Consider the following 17,500-nt stretch of genomic DNA (forward strand, 5'->3'; position numbering starts at 1 on the left):
GCGACACGCTGTCGCGGGTATACGTGACCGTGTGATACGGGCATTAAGGTACTCACTTGATATAGTAGGGGATGCCCTCCGGGGTGACGCCTCGCTCCCATCCTTTAGGTAGGTCTGCAACAGAAAACGTAAGGTAAGTTTTAGCGTACACTTAAACAAAATTAAATATATCTATAAATGAATAAATAAATAAGTAAATAAACAACTGATAGATAGATAAACAGATAGAAAGAAAGATGATTGAAATAGGAAACCGTAAGGTAAGTTTTAGCGTAGACTTAAACAAAATCAATTAAATCTATAAATAAATAAATAAATAAACAAACATAAACAACTGATAGATAGATAGAAAGATAGATAGACAGATAGATGGTTGAAATAGTTAAGGATAGACAGCAAGATAAAAAAAAAAGTACATAAAAAGATAAACAAGAAAATAGGCAGACTGACAGTAAATAAGAGATACAACAACCCCAATAGTTACTTATGAGCATTATAAAACCCCGTACCCTCACATTTCTCCACGATATCGAATACAAATCACTTCCAAAATACACACAACATGAACAGATGACGAGAATATCCACGGAAAACATTTACATAAGCTAAATAAATATGTATGCGTGCGTGTCTGCGTCCGTATGAGCGTATGAGCGTATGTAAGTGTTGGAGAAAGAGAGAGAGAGAGAAAAAAAAATAATAAAATAAAAAAGAGAGAGAGACAAAAAGAAAAACATGTGTATTCCAACCCCTTCTTTTCTATCACTCCCCGTGGATCTGAAGTTTTAAGGACGCCGGAACAGATAACCGCCGAGTGTTTGCTGTGAGTTCGGAATTTGTTATTCAAAGCAGCCTTCATCACCGAATGTGTGTCAGAGAGAGAGAGAGAGAGAGAGAGAGAGAGAGAGAGAGAGAGAGAGAGAGAGAGAGAGAGAGAGAGAGACAGACAGACAGACAGGCAGACAGATAGACAGACAGACATACAGGCAGGCAGACAGACAGACAGAGAGAGAGAGAGGGAGGGAATGTAGGAGGGGTGGTTGCCAAGGTAACGGAAAGTAAGGCACATTGAGATGGAGGAGGAAGAGGAAGAGGAAGAGGAAGAGAAAGAGGAAGAGGAGGAGGAGGAGGAGGAGGAGGAGGAGGAGGAGGAGGAGGAAGAAGAGATGCGTAAGAAAGAAAATGATGAAAACGAAGAGAGGAAGAAGTGAAGAAAAAAAGGAACAGTGGAGGAAATTGAAAGAAAGATGAAGTAAATGGAAACGGAAGAGAGAGAGAGAGAGAGAGAGAGAGAGAGAGAGAGAGAGAGAGAGAGAGAGAGAGAGAGAGAGAGAGAGAGAGAAAGAGACGTGAAAAGAGAGAAAGAAAGAGAGGACAGGAAGAGGAAGAGAAAGGGAAAGAGATAAAGAGAGAAAGGGGAGAGGAGAAGCAGGCAAAATGAGAGAGGAAAAGGGAAAGGAGGAAGAGGGTGATGGAGGAGAGGAGAAGGAGAAGGGAGAGGGGAGAGAGGGAGAGGGAAAGTGAGGGAGAGGGAGAGGGGAGAGGAGGGAGAGGGGAAAGAAAGCTTCATGATAAGTAGAGCGAGTGATGAAGGGAACTATATGAATGGTGATGGTGAGGATTAGTCTCTCTCTCTCTCTCTCTCTCTCTCTCTCTCTCTCTCTCTCTCTCTCTCTCTCCATTTTTTTTATTTGTTCATCTCTTCTGAACAGTCTATGTATTATTACTATCTTCCTCTTATCAAATATCATTGCTCTTTTTTTTTTTTTTTACTTATTTTTCTACGTTTCATCTTTTTTTCTGTTCTTTGTCTTATATATTCCCTTATTTGATTATTCTTAACCCCTTCAATACTGGGACACATTTTTAGCTTGGAATTTGTGTATGATAAGACCATTTTATTGACATTAGGATGGGTCTATGGAGGTCAGAAAATCAATGGCCACAGTCTTCACTATTTTAACCCTAACACAAGTTTCTGAAGCTTTATAAAATCACCAAATAGTAAGCAGAAGAAATATGGAAACACGTCATGGTACTGAAGGGGTTAAGAGTTTTTTAACTGTTCTGGTAATAGTGATATTCTGGCAGCACTGAGACCATTGCAGAAATAGTAATTTGCAAGGACAGATAAGAGAAATGACAGATATGAAAGAATGATTTCGTATTCCCCACTGCACCGCCTGAATAGTTGACATGCTCCAGTACAAAAACACGAGTCTCAAATACTGCAAGGAATTATGGGAAACGAGTATCTAGCAGTGGAAGGGTCTTATGATTCCCTTCTGTGTTTGGCGTTTAGTAATTTACCTTTTCATTTGTGTATCTGTTATTGTTTTATCCTTCTCTTATTGTATTCGTTACTTATTCATTTTTCATCCCTTCCCTTCTGCTGTTCATGTTCAACTGTTCTGATTATGTTTGTGTATTTATTTAGTGCATTCCCAGTTTAATTCATGTACTTTATTTCACCACCTGAATAGTTGACATGCTCCGACACAAAAATACGAGTCTCAAATATTGCAAGGAATTATGGGAAGCGAATATCTGGCAGTGGATGGGTCTGATGCTTTCTTTCTGTGTTTGGCGTTTATTAATTTAGCTTCCATTTGTGTACCTGTTATTGTTTTATCCTTCTCTTATTGTATTCGTTATATATTCATCTTTCATCTGTGCCCCAAAATTTTCTTCCCTTCTGCTGTTCATGTTCAACTGTTATGATTTTATTTGTGTATCTATTTAGTGCATTCTCAGTTTTATCCATGGACTTTGTTTCTTCAGTGTTCATCCAGCTGGTATTGTTTTCCTTCTAAGAATACCTTCGAGTTTGCTTCCCTTCACGATTTCATGTTAATTGTTATCATTTCGTGTATTTGTGTGTCTATTTTGTGCACCCTCATCATTATTCCTGTACATCCCTCATCCAATATCTACCTATCTAGTTAACATTTTCCTTCTAATAAGTCCATCGAGTTTTCTGTCCTTCCATGCTTATTGTTAACTCTGCCATCACTTTACTTGCCTTTAGTTTATTCTCCCTCATCTTTCCTATCCTCCGCTTATTCGGTGTTCCTGTAGTTAATATTTTCTTTCTGATAAGCCTTTCAAGCCCACTCTCGTTCTGTGTTTAGCGTTTAACTGTCTTTCATCAATTTCTACATCTATTTAGTACATTTTCGCTTTCATTCTCATCTTTTTCCTTCTTCAACAGCCATCAAGTTTATATTTTCATTCTGATATATCCTCAAAATGTTCTTCGACTCCTGTAATGCTTAAAAGTTAACAATTTTCTCCTGCATCTCACTCACCGGTCATTCTACTCACCAAAACACATGTTCAGTTCCTATCAGCACTGTTTTCAAGGCATGTTCTCTGGTGTCCATCCCCCCTTCCCCTCCCACACCCCGCCTCGCTAAGTGTTCATAATGCAAGCTTACAAAATCAGTGTAACATCACGGTGGTGTCCCCGCCTGCACTTAATGGGCTTTTCTTGTGTCCAAACACAGTTATCGTTCGCTTGTGGCTTTTTTTCCTTACTGCTTACTGCATCCAGATATGTTGTTTCTTACTCTTCTTTTATTAAGCAATGAGTTTTTACGATCCACACGTATGCACATGACCATTCTTATTTTCGTAAACAGAACCGTCAACTTTTTTTTTATATATATTGTTCATTTGTGTTTTATTTTTTTTTTTTTCTTACTGTCTGTTAGTGGGATGGTTTTTTTCTATTTTTTTTTTTTTTTTTTTTACAAGTTGCATGGACAAATGTTTCCATGTTCAAGTACAGCAAAATAGCTAATAATTTCTTAGCGAAGCATGAAAATCTTTACGTCGTTCATTTGTGGTTTTCTTTCCTATTACTTGTTTACTACACTGAGATACAGCATTCTCTGTTGTTCTTTTATGGAATGTCGAAGATCCCCAAGTGGTCCAGATCGCTTGTAACTTCTTAAAGAATCAACAATATTTAAATACCATCTCTCTCTCTCTCTCTCTCTCTCTCTCTCTCTCTCTCTCTCTCTCTCTCTCTCTCTGTTTTTTTATATATTACACCACTAAAGATCCTCTAGCACACCAAAGTCCCTTGTGCTTCCTCACCAAACTAACAAAATTTAATTACTTTTCCTTAACGACATTCTCTTTTAGTATCTACAACACGGAGATAACATGTTGTCTTCTGTTCTTCTTTCATATTCTGCACAGATGAATGTTTACGATCCACATGAAGACCAAAAACACTTGTACTTCTTAGTGAACCATCCATTCTTGGTGACTTTCTCTTTCACTCTCTACATCACTAAGGCAGTATGTTGTTTTCTGCTCACCCTTCATATGCTGCACCACCAAACCCTTAAACAAAGATCACAAGGCTCACTACCAAATTCAGAATTCTTTTTTCAGCATCGGTAATAACTCAACTTTAGCCGGTGTCACGCATGGACGTTCACCTTCTTTCTCTCTCTTCCCTGCCACCGAGGTCACTGAAATTTGCTGCCCCATCGATAAGTTTCCGAGAGTTTTTAATTTTTTTTTCGGAGGCTGGTATGGACAGGAATTAAGCGGGTGAGGCCATGCAGTTACTTTTACAATGAATTGTGTCCCTTAATACTTCTCCGGTAAGTACTAACTTTTGGCGTTTCTTTCCAAGGGGAGGTGGATGAGAGATGTTCAAATGAGTAGAGTTGTTGGTTGGGAATGTTGCCTCTATACCGGCACTCTCTGACGTGTCCCTTCTCAATGTCCTCCATTTTGCAATTTCTTTCATTTTCTTTGTTTCTTATTATCCAAAAATCTATGTATTGTTCTTTTCGTTTCTTCAGTATATTTTGTAACAAGTGTTATCGAGTGATGTACTTTTCTTCTGTTCTATATGATTGTTGTAATCTTAGGTAAGGTTAAAGAGCTGCTTCTACACTTGCCCCTCAGTGCTTCACCGGACACGCAAAGTATTCAAGCTGTGGTTAGTAATAAGGTAACTTGCCTCACTCACCTTAGTAATAAGGTAACCTGCCTCACTCACCTCCAATGTCTCAAATACGATGCATCACTCTCCTAGTCCGCTGGTCAACTAAGAATCCATCAGTAAAGTTTCATTGCAAGACTGTCAATACACCAGAAGACGATAGACTTAGAAAAATATATATAACAAAGAAAGTAAAAACACCCTATACGACTTCTGAACTGACACCTAGAAAACTGTAAAAATAAAAAAATAAATAAATAAAAATAGATGAATATTTAAAACAATACTATTTTACCATTTCCCTTCAATGGATATGAAATAAATTACAACGATGATAAGAAAAAAAAATGTAAGTGTATATTTCCATTATCCTAGCACCATTTTACTTCACTACGTATACACAACACACCAGCGAGGCACTCTCCCCTCTCGCAGTTTTTAAGAATTTTAGGGAGAGACTAGATGAAGGCAAGGCCGAGATGAATGAAGGTAAATCAATAACCAATAACTGGCCCTGACGCATCTCGACATTCATCTTGCGGGCCTCTCTGGAGCCTCCACAATCCTGAGCGACCCAATGATCTTCAGCCCGTGCCTCACTTCACCACCAGGACTCCCACTTGTATAGTAATGTGTATGTATATCAACTCCAGTACAGTGTCTATTCCCATCACTAAAACACAATATACTCATCAAAATTCCAGTTCGTTGTCTATTCCCATCACTAAAACACAATATACCCATCAAAATTCCTGTACATTGTCTATTTTCAATTACTAAAATTCAATATACCCATCAAAACTCCAGTACATTGTCTATTCCCATCACTAAAACTCAATTACTAAAATTCAATATACAATTACTAAAATTCATCAAAACTCCAGTACATTGTCTATTTTCAATTACTAAAATTCAATATACCCATCAGAACTCAGTACATTGTCTGCTTTTCATTACTAAAATTCAATATACACACAAAACTCCAGTCTCCATTCTAAACACACCTCCCCATTCTAGTACAATATCTATTCCCATTACTAAAATTCTAAACACACGTCTCCATTCTAAACACACCTCCCCATTCCACATTCTTAACACACCTTCCCATTCTAAACACACCTCCCCATTCTTAACACACCTCTCCATTCTAAACACACCTCTCCATTCTAAACACACCTCTCCATTCTAAACACACCTCTCCATTCTAAACATACCTCTCCATTCTAAACATACCTCTCCATTCTAAACATATCTATTCTAAACACAGCTCCCCATTATAAACACACCGCTCCATTTTAAACTCGCCTCTCTATTTTTCTATGAACCTTCAGATCTCCTCCCAATAAGTACCAAGCAAACGTGCGGTTGTTTATGTGTCTATACATCTACTCCAATCCAAAGCTCTCTCTATCAGCTTCCAGACTTTCAAGACAGAACGTATAGTTTTAATCTAGTTTTAATTAACACAACGGTAACTCCTCTGTCTATCTGCCTGTCAATGTGTAAACTTGCCAAGAAACTAAGTAAATGGAAATGGCTATTCTTTATTTCTTTATTTCTTTATTTACTCTGCATGAACAAACGTCCTGCTTATTGAGTCAATTATGATAATGTTCCTCTCTATTTACTGCATTTTTGTAACTATTTTTCCTTTTCTTTTTTTTTCATTCCAGCTTTATCTAACTTTAATCCTTGACTTTCATATTCATCCTGATTACTAACTATATTCACCTCAGGTTCATCATCTTTTTACACTTGGTCATGGACATTATTGAATATGTTGTAATCATCTAATGCCATTTAATATCAGTCATTCTCATATTAACCCTATTGCCTTCACATTTGATCCTCTTGGTGCGCTTTTCCATCTCTATTTTATTATATCACGTTATGCAACCATTGAGAGATTACACAACTGTCTTAGGCAATTCAGCATTCGTCTCTGGGACAGCAAGATAATAAAGGATTTGAAAGAACGTCTCACAAAATGAATACCGAGCCATCCATCTCTCTCTCTCTCTCTCTCTCTCTCTCTCTCTCTCTCTCTCTCTCTCTCTCTCTCTCTCTCTCTCTCTCTCTCTCTCTCTCTCTCATTCCTCCTTTTCTTCCTCCAATCATTAATGTTTTATCTTTTCACCTTAACCTCAAAACAAAACAAACTAAAGCTTCCTGGTTCGCCATTTGGATTGCTGCTCACCTACCTTCCTCTATGAAGCAGCCCAGCACTTCCTCTCCGCCCAGGACACTCAGATCATCAACACTCAAGGCGATGTAAGGAAGAGAATCATCCATTTTCGCAGCTCCTCACAACACGCTCATGACACCAGTGCGGTGTTTTCCATTCTTTACTTTCACTTAAGAACGTCGTCACATTTTTCCAACGAATGACAAAAGAACTCTAATACTGTTTTAATCCTTTCACTACTAGCTATACACGTTCCTTATTAACACTAAATGCACTGTAAAGAGGAAAAAAAAGACATTACTAGGGATAAAAAGCATCATTGATTTAATTTTCGTAACTATTCAAGTCACTGCTGTAGGAAAATATGTTTGTTGTTATATGATCGTGAGAAATGATGTGTAGTAGTGAAAGGGTTAAAGTTGTGAGGCACACATGTTTGGTTTGTGCGTCGCAGCCAAACGTGGAATCTGCCAATACACTCACTCCCACGACACTCTCCCGACAGGAACCACTCGCTTCGTCCGGACGGTGTGCTGTTATTGCTCAGTCAGGTTCCCTCTCAATGGTCGAGGTGGATCAGATGCCATTGATCACGTAACTCTGGGTCTGCATACTGGACAAACAGATCTGTGTTGGATTTGGTCATTTTAATCTTTTTTTTTTCCTTTTTCTTTTTTTTTTCTTCTTTTTCTCTTCCAGATGTTACGTATCAGTGAATCTCCATTTCTGATCTTTTCTTTTGAAGTCTACTTTTTTTTTCTTTCTTTTTTTGGTAGAGAGAAACAGCGGTGTTTTGTCTGTCTGAAATTGTTTTTGCTCCTACTCTGCCTCCCGTGTATATGAAAAAAGTACGGTCATAAACTTTTTTTTCAATGTATACTATTTACATTTAAGTGGTCTTTAAATCTCCCACTTCTAATTTCATACGACAAAGTGGATCTCTATTACAACACTGAAAGGCCTTAATTGCTCAATCACACTTTTTGTCAGCGTTGTCTTTGGAAAGCACACTCTTTACTAGCGCCTCATTATCATAACCTAGAGAAAAGAAAAAAGAAACACGACACCACTTCAGTGTTTCACATGCGCAGGTATCCAGTTCCCTGCTATCTCATCCGCCATTACTAATAAATAAGCAACACGACTCGAATACTTTCATTCCTAAACACTATATTCTCTCATCTGGATTATTTTCTATCATATTAATTTGTTTATATTTGTCCTTCATCTTGAATAACAAAGAGTATGTATGATGAAATTTGTTTCATTCTTGTGTACTGTTTTCTTTCATGAAGACGATTTCTAGAGGCCAGAATGATTATTATTGTTTTGCTCTAATAAGCGTTTTTTTTTTCTCTCTCTCTCTCTACTAATGGTACAAAATTCTTGTTAGATCACCGTAATCACCCAAAAACTACCACTACAGCTGTGAGGAGTTAAGCTAAGGCAAATGATGAAGAACACAGGCTAATTCACGAACACAAACGGACACGCACGCTCACTGGTTTGATCTAAATACAAAACCCAACTGAATGTGTGTGAATGAACGACGCACGCACTGGGAGCAGCGGTGGGTGTGGGACGCAGGGACGTGGAATCACTTGGGAGGTTTCTGAATGATATCAATAATAGGATGAAGGGCACGGCTTTGTCAATAATCCTGGAAAGGTTCACCATGATAGACGCTGCGTCAGACAAAGGACTGCTGCAGACTGGCTGGATCTGCGCGTCAAGGCAACCAACGACATGCAGGAAAGGCTGATGCTACGCGAATGTTAGGTTAATTCAATATACAGAGAAAGGAAGCCTCCACATGTGTATTTTGATAACGAAAAGTGAAGTTCCTATCTTATTTATTATGTAGTGTTGTTTTATTTCAGTTTCTCTTTCTTTCCTTGTTTTTTTTTTTCCTATTTATGGTGAGGAATAAAATTGCTTTCTCGTGACTCATCTTCCAAGTTATTCATATTTTTTTCCTTGTTTGTTTTTCGCACATACGAGAAAGACTAGTTTTTTTCTTCTTTTTTTTTCCCTAATACTCATCTGTTGTTTCTCTTTTTTCTCGTTCTCTTGTTCGTTTCTGGTACTTATGGCGAAGACCTTTCCTTTCTCCTATCTCTTCTAATACAATCTATATCTAGCTCTTTTTCATTTATATCATTTTATATACCTTCGTTTTCTTATATATATATATATATATTTTCTTACTTACTTTCTCGTGCTTATGACAAAGACGGATCTTCCTTTTTTTTACCTCATCTATCAAGCGTAGTACACTTTTTCTACACTTTTTCTACTTTTCTATTTCCTTCATTTTTCGTTCCCGTCTTCCTTCTTTCCATCCTCCTCCTCCTCTTCCTCCTCCTCCTCCTCCTTCAAGCACAAACGCAAACTTCCCCGGAATTATTGCAGTAAGTTAATAATCACATGAATCCTGTTAATGCAGAAAAACGGCCTTGAGTTCTGGGGAGTTTGCTGATCCATCTTTTATACGAGCGTTCCCCTGATGAACGCTGAGCCTGGCTGTTGGCGCCCACGCAGATTAGGACCATATTCGGAAACACCTGTGCCGTAGCTCCACTATATGGTCAAAAGCTTCTAAATGAGGTGACAAGGAATTTTAAAGGTGCTTTTTCTATACGGTTATTCTAAAAATTATCAAGATTTTTACAATATTAACTGGAAAAGTAGTCTTGAGAACCAGGTTAATCATTTATGTGGTCTTGGAAAACAGCCGTGGTGAGAGAGCAAAGCGTTTCTAAATTCGGGTCTACAAGATATAGGCGTATTTCCATAAAAACTTTACTTTCTCACCACGAGTATTTTCAGAGGCCACAGAGGAAATTAGCCAGGTTCTAAATGGTGCTTTTCCTTGTTAATAATAAAGAAGTTTTATTCATTTAGTGCTATGACAGTAAAAATAACCTTAAAAACCTGGAATTTCAGCTTAAGTCTTTTCAGAACATCACTAGTGATTTATCTTATTGACATTCATTTGTTCTCTCGTCTCGTCTCTTCTCGTCTCGTCTCGTCTCTCTCCTCTTGTCTTCTCTCCTCTCCTCTCCTCTCCTCTCGTCTCGTCTCGTCTCGTCTCGTCTCGTCCTTTCCTCTCCTCTTGTCTCCTCTCCTCTCTCCTCTCCTCTCCTCTCCTCTCCTCTCTTCTCTCTCGTCTCGTCTCGTCTCGTCTTTTCCTCTCCTCTTGTCTCCTCTCCTCTCTCCTCTCCTCTCCTCTCCTCTCGTCTCGTCTCGTCTCATCTCGTCTCGTCTCGTCTCGTCTTCTCATCTCTTTTGTCTTCTTTTCTTCTCTCCTCTCCTTTACTCTACTTTATACTATACTATACTATACTATACTATACTATACTATACTCTACTCTCTTACCTGGCAGACTGCGGTGGCCAGTAAGGGCAGGCTGGCAAGTGAGTGGGTGGAGCCAAGTGGTCAAGCGTGCCTCCTCACTGAAACATAAACAGAAAAGGGCTTGTGTTATTATTGTCAGAAGTACAAGTAGTAGTAGTAGTGGTGGTGGTGGTGGTTGGTGGTGGTAGTGGTGGTGGTGGTGGTGGCGGCGGCGGTGGTGGTCTTTGTTGTAATGGTGGTGAAGTTGAAGTATTGGTAGTAGTAGTAGTAGTAGTAGTAGTAGTAGTAGGTGGTGGTGTTTGTTGTAATGGTGGTGAAGCTGTAGTAGTAGTAGTAGTAGTAGTAGTAGTAGTAGTAGTAGTAGTAGTAGTAGTAGTAGTAGTAGTAGTAGTAGTAGAAGTAGGAGCAGAAGTAGTAGCAGTAGTAGCAGCAACAGCAATACTACCAGCAACAGCAGAAAGAAGAGGAGGAGGAAGAGGAGGAGGAGGAGGGAAGAGAGAGGAGGAGTGACAGTAGTGATTTCAGTAATGCTTGTGGTAGGTTTTGGGACACATTACTGTTGCTATTGTTACTATTACTGTTGATATTGTTACTGTTATTGTTACTGGTGTTGGTGGTTGTAGTGTTGGTGGTGGTGGTGGTAGTGGTAACAAGGACGAAATCAGTCAATCTATACATCCTATCGCTTCTCATTTTCTTGTTGTGGTTACTTTGACAACAAGGTCTCGTTGAGCTGTGGTGTGGTAGCGTAGGTGTGGTAGTGTCTATAGTGTATGCCTGTGCGCTGTGACAGGCTGAGACTAAGCTTACAATGGTTTAAGTGTGATTGCTATGACTTTTAAAGCTCAATCGAGTGTTTCAAAATTCTCTCTCTCTCTCTCTCTCTCTCTCTCTCTCTCTCTCTCTCTCTCTCTCTCTCTCTCTCTCTCTTGAAATTAGATAATAAAAAACAACTATATAAATAAAGAGTAAGCTCACATGTACTAGACATGAAAGAAAAAATAATCAGTGTCACACAAGAAGCGTCCATCTGTCCATCTGTGCACTGAATACTGTCTGCAACTTATCTATGGATCGCACACGCATGAAGCTCCCAACACTAATAAGCTATGCATACGAATACTAATAAAACTACCTGATATAAGCCTCAATGATGGAAACGCAATTATTTTTTTCCAACTCAATAGTTAACAAAAATCTAAATTAACCAGATTTTTTTTCTATACATTTCTTATACCAGGAAGAGTTTTCACAATGGTGCCGTTCATTACATAGCATGGTGCACCCACGCTGTAAAACCAAGGAATGCATTCGCCACCTCTTCCTACCTACCATATCTGTACCTTTTATAACAACTATTATAAAAATGTTACTATAAAAACAAAGCGTTCTACTTCACACGGAATACATATAAAAGAAAGTGTCGTAGGAAGAGTGTATGTAAGTACTGCACACTGCATGCAAGGTGTCTGTGAAGTAAACACACAAGCAACACCCAAAGCCCATGGCACTGGTATATACATAACAGCGATATTGTGTCACTCCCGCTGAAGAATGTACTCGTCACTCACTCCCATCATACCCTAGCATACCTGTACACCATCCCGACCACGCCCCCTATTATGGATTCACGTCAGGACAGCGACCAAGAGAGAGAGAGAGATAGAGAGATTGGCGGCCACGTGCAATGCTGTGCTTCTGCAGTCCGCGCGCAGCACTTGCCAGATATCAACTGGTAGGGAGTAGAGCCTCAGCCTACAGAGGGCAAACTTGAGATAAGCACGTTGTTGCCAGCTACCTCCAGCTCCACACATGCTTGCTGCTTCCTCTGCTTGCTTGCTTGCTCGCCGCTCTCCATTTCCTTCTATTTATGTAACTATAGCTCGTTCCATGCTTGATCTGTGTGTGTGTGTGTGTGTGTGTGTGTGTGTGTGTGTGTGTGTGTGTGTGTGTGTGTGTGTGTGTGTGTGTTATTTAAGAAGGCATTTCATAATTCATTCAGTCAAGTCATGCAGAGAGAGAGAGAGAGAGAGAGAGATCTGCACATTAGACACGTTTATTCAGGAGCTGGCAAGTGAGATTGACATCCTTACACTCCTCCACAGGATTGCCAACGCTGAAAACCCAATATATGAACTCTTGTCTCGTGTCCGCCGCTACTCACCATAAAAAAAACAACAAATTAATATAAATCCATCTCCATCATTGTGTCTAAGCTCATCCAACAACCTTCAAATGACCGTTATTGTAAGTTCACCCCCTTCCCCGTCCTAGTAACGAGGTAGTTCCCCAGTTCCCCCGACCAGGCCATCTGCAGGGAAACGATAATTAGGTCGTTGAAGTGGTGGTCCTACCACTGTCTAAGCCACTGCTACTGCTTGAATGCGAGTGATGAATGCAGTAACAGTAGAGTAGAGGCTAAAAGTTCAGTAGGTGTAAGTAAGGTTTTCCTCTTTGATTCTGAACATAAATACTTGTCTACTTTTTTTTTCGTGTTTTTCGTAACAAAATTAATGTCATTAAATCAAAAGAAGCGTGAAGACGATGAAAAAATACTTGAAAATATCTGTCACGTATTTTTTTTTTAAGACTTGCATTTAAGTGTGCTTTCTTTTCTTTTACTAGGAACATAAATATTTGTCTTCTCTTTTCTTTTTTCGTAACAAAATTATGTCAGTGAGTCAAGAAGAGCGTGTAACAGTGACGATGAAGAAATACTTGAATATCTGTCACGTATTTTGTTCTTTTTTTTTTTTAGACTTGTATTTAAGTGGGCATTTTTTTTATTATTGTCATTTTCCAATATTTCCCTTACATGAAAGATCAATGAATAAGTAAATATCATCCAGGAGTCTCGATTCGGCTATTAATTATCTATTCAGCTTGTTTAGGGACCGGCACCTCAGTGGGCCTTTTTTGTTTCTAATCACCATTTTTGTTATTCTTGGCCCTTACATAAAAAGAAAATAATACATAAAAGAAAATAATAAATAAATAAATGAGAAAGCCAAACAAGCTCTCTGTTCTCACTTACCAAGACGTTCAATTGCGCCTCAGTTCTTACCACACTGCCGCCAAATGTGTTATGTAGCATCATAGAGAAGTGGTGACGGTGGTGGCGGCGAGAAGGCGGGAGCTGCTAGCGTGCGTGAGGAAGAAAAGGAGAGGGATTGATTAGGCACACACACACACACACACACACACACACACGACTGGTTTCTCACTTGATGAAGAAGATGCGTCCGTCCTGAGTAACAGCATAACTCCAGGGCTGCGGCAGGTCCTTCCCTAGTTCAGCATCCATGGTCCCCTGCACCGCCCGGCCCGCCACACGCCTCGCCTCTTTCACCCACTAGTGCCACGGAAGATCCCACCAGTGAATCATGCCACGCCTATTAATGTTCACTGAATACCTCTCGCTTTTTCTTCTTCAATGTATTTGCTGGCTACGTTAGTTGTTCATATTTCGTTGTTGTTGTTTTTTTTACCTCTCAAACACCAAGAGCCATCAGCTCAGCATATGAAGCACGTTTGTTATGCTTTTATTTTTTTCGCCTTATTTTTTTTTTTAAGTTTACTTGGTAAACTTTATCTCTCGAAGAGAACGCTGTGAGGATAAACACTTCCAGATAGTCAACTTTGAATTCCATCTGCCCAACTTTATGATAATGATAAGCTATAAAGACTAGTTATCATTTTCCACTGTTTTCGTGAACTAACAACTCGACGTTTTTTAGGGGTGGGGGTTAAAACAAGAAAAGAAAATTGCTAACAGATAAGCATTGGTTCCAATGAGAATAAAAATCCTTTACCGATAGATTAATTACTGTCACGCTATAAGACACAGCTTCCAGGCATCACATCATGCTGAACCACTCAGCCGCAGACCAGCGTGGCCTCACATGGGCGTGCTTCTCGAGCTACGCCACCACTAGGGGAAGGAAGCTCACCTTGTGTGCCCTGCTATACCGTACCTTAACTATCCGCAAAACAACACTACGCTCTTTCACTGCCGCTAGATTTCTACATACATTTCCTCGTTCGTCTGGGTTCTGCTTCACGACCGCTCTATTGCTTTCCGTCACGCCACATGGCTCGGGAACACCACTACGCCACACCTGGGTAACACACGATCACCCAACACTCCTGAGAGCAGTACCAAAACTTGTAAGCTTTGAACTGAGATGTTTGGCTCGAGGTGCCGCGCTTCTTGTACGATAATTCACCTTGTCCCAGCGTAACTCGCGGAACAATCGTTTTCTGTCATGCTTGGTATCAGTCTCGGCAACTTTTTACTCATAACCTTGTGAACTTTGCACATCATAGATTGTGTACATTCAGAAAAATTATGTTGAATCTATCAAAATATGAATGTTTGATGAGTATTTCGTAAGGTGAGCTCCTTAACGTCAATCAAACTTTGGTATATATGATACAATTGTTTCGATGAAAACGTGTATTTGTCCAGTGGGAATGCGTGCATCACGTGGACAAAGAGAGGTGCGTAAGCTGTTTTTTGTGCATCAACATGCCGTTTTATGGTCTCAAGAAACACAGCATATGGCAACCGTGGGGCAGTGTGGGGTGGCCGTGCCCGAGGCCTGGAGGTGGGGGGTGTGGGAGGCAGGGAGGCGAGGCCGCGGAGGTGCCTTCCAAAGACCACCACGACCACCATCGCCGCCGCCAACCTGTTGCTGCCGCTAAACTGCTGGATGTATAAGGCTACTACATGCTCCAGTGACCCACACACATGCATCTTCCCATCTGGATGATTAGGGAACAGTGACATAGTATTGCAGCGTCAGGAAAACACAGACACTTGTGTGACTGTGTGGTGCACGAGGCTTTGTGATTTACCAATCCACTGAGTCCAATGGGGAGAGAGCGGATGCCTGCCATAACACTGCCACGCCACTGCCCAACAAACATTATTTTTTACATTAGCTTGATTTCTTCTTCTTCTTCTTTTAAATGAGTACCAGTTTCTCTATCTATTTGACAGTACTAGAAATAACAGTTGTAGTACATACTAGCAGTAGTGATAGTGGTAGTGGTAGCAGTGGTATTAGTAATAATAGTAATAGTACATAGCAGTAGCTGTTGTGCTGTTGTTGTTGTTGCTGCTGCTGTTTTTGCTTCTGCTGCTGCTGCTGTCGACTTATTGTATTAGTAATAGTAAACATATCTTGCCAACTGAATTAATAAGAGTATTACTTCTAAAGTTAATAGAAAATGGTTCAGAAAATATCTTGAAGAAAACGATAATTAATGCATAACTCGTACAGATTTTTAGTTCCCTTTTATTGGAAGGCTTTATTTCACACACACACACACACACACACACACACACACACACACACACACACACACACACACACGTCCGGTAGCTCAGTGGTTAGAGCGCTGCCTTCACAAGCCAGAGGACCGGGGTTCGATTCCCCGGCCGGGTGGAGATATTTGGGTGTCTCCTTTCACGTGTAGCCCCTGTTCACCTAGCAGTGAGTAGGTACGGGATGTAAATCGAGGAGTTGTGACCTTGTTGTCCCGTGTGTGGTGTGTGCCTGGTCTCAGGCCTATCCGAAGATCGGAAATAATGAGCTCTGAGCTCGTTCCGTAGGGTAACGTCTGGCTGTCTCGTCAGAGGCTGCAGCAGATCAAACAGTAAATCACACGCACCGCGTAGTGTAGTAGTTAGCACGCTCGACTCACACTCGAGAGGTTCTGGATTCGAATCCCGGAGGCGGCGAGGCAAATGGGCAAGCCTCTTAATGTGTGGCCCCTGTTCACCTAGCAGTAAATAGGTACGGGATGTAACTCGAGGGCTTGTGGCCTCGCTGTCCCGGTGTGTGGAGTGTGTTGTGGTCTCAGTCCTACACGAAGATCGGTCTATGAGCTCTGAGCTCGCTCCGTAATGGGGAAGACTGGCTGGGTGACCAGCAGACGACCGAGGTGAATTACACACACACACACAGAACCTTTGTATTAGCTTATTAAGATTACACAGATATTTTTTTTTGGGGGGACTCGAGAAAACTGCTGCCTTGACTGACATAATTTCTTACAATCTAATGCTCAGTTATTGTCACTATATTCATCCTTGCCGCATTCATCTGTAACATACCATACAGTCTTATTGTGTATTTCTGAGAGAGTTAATAGTATCTGACAGAACACCTTCACTTAACCCTTTTACTGCCACAGTTGTCATTGGTTGTCATTCAGAAGTATTGTGAGAAATTAGATGCAGGAACACACAGAAAAAACGAGAGAAAATGAGATTAATATTACCCTTTCTAAGATAAATAACTGTCTAATTACGAGACTACAGTACGAAAGGTGTGAAAAATATATATTGCTATAGTTATGGGAAAATATTGTACAGCAGTAAAAGTATTAATAGATTTAAGCCCTATATGATTGTTCTATCTGCGCTTAATAGTCATATATCTAAAAACTATAGTACAAAAGAGAAGGATAGAGTTCGACAGGGTTTTGGGAAATAATTGTAGTGCAGCGAGAATTGAAAAGCTTCACATAATGGTGCAACACTCCACAAATACACCTGCAGAGCACAAATCTTCCCACTGACGTAAGCGAACCTCCGGGCCAGCTCATCCGGTCCTCCACGCCGCCGCCACACACCGTAGCATTGGAACAGCCTTAAAAAATTATCCGCCTTTACAATACACTGACCGACCGCGGGAGTGGGTACAAAAGACACCATGAAATAATAATCGTTTATGGTCCAGCATCATTTATTCTCTCTCTCTCTCTCTCTCTCTCTCTCTCTCTCTCTCTCTCTCTCTCTCTCTCTCTCTCTCTCTCTTGTTATTATTTTTCTTATTGTCACATTCCTATTGTTCTTCTGTTAACTTCTGTTTTTGTTCGTATGTATAGTCTGACGCCTCGCTTGTGCGCAATAAATTTATCAAACACTCTCTCTCTCTCTCTCTCTCTCTCTCTCTCTCTCTCTCTCTCTCTCTCTCTCTCT

General features: G+C 40.2%; 1 protein-coding gene and 1 long non-coding RNA gene across 16 annotated transcripts in view; both read right to left on the minus strand.

Moving 5' to 3' along the window:
- The window catches only part of LOC123515007, a 384,569-nt gene extending 370,653 nt beyond the window's left edge, over window positions 1-13,916 (minus strand). For 11 of the 15 annotated variants that reach the window (XR_006677730.1, XM_045273335.1, XM_045273357.1 and 8 more), the window contains exons 1-3: window positions 13,734-13,914; window positions 10,531-10,607; window positions 57-114 (exon numbers count right to left, since the gene is read on the minus strand). Coding sequence is in view for 14 of the 15 variants with exons in the window: in XM_045273335.1 (XP_045129270.1) it covers window positions 57-114; window positions 10,531-10,607; window positions 13,734-13,813 (215 nt within the window). In the remaining variant the exon portion in view is untranslated. Of the gene's footprint in view, window positions 1-56; window positions 115-10,530; window positions 10,608-12,101; window positions 12,212-13,733 lie in introns of those variants that run through there. The other 4 variants (XM_045273353.1, XM_045273346.1, XM_045273355.1 and 1 more) reach the window with 3 other exon arrangements.
- A 39-nt stretch (window positions 13,917-13,955) lies between these two features.
- LOC123515010 lies at window positions 13,956-14,669 on the minus strand. Its single transcript, XR_006677731.1, has 2 exons — window positions 14,541-14,669; window positions 13,956-14,116 (listed from the first exon to the last, which is right to left on the minus strand). It is a non-coding gene; the product is annotated as an uncharacterized LOC123515010 (long non-coding RNA).
- Between the last annotated feature and the right edge of the window lie 2,831 nt (window positions 14,670-17,500).

Source organism: Portunus trituberculatus, chromosome 38 (assembly GCF_017591435.1).
Source record: "Portunus trituberculatus isolate SZX2019 chromosome 38, ASM1759143v1, whole genome shotgun sequence".
NCBI lineage: Eukaryota > Metazoa > Arthropoda > Malacostraca > Decapoda > Portunidae > Portunus > Portunus trituberculatus.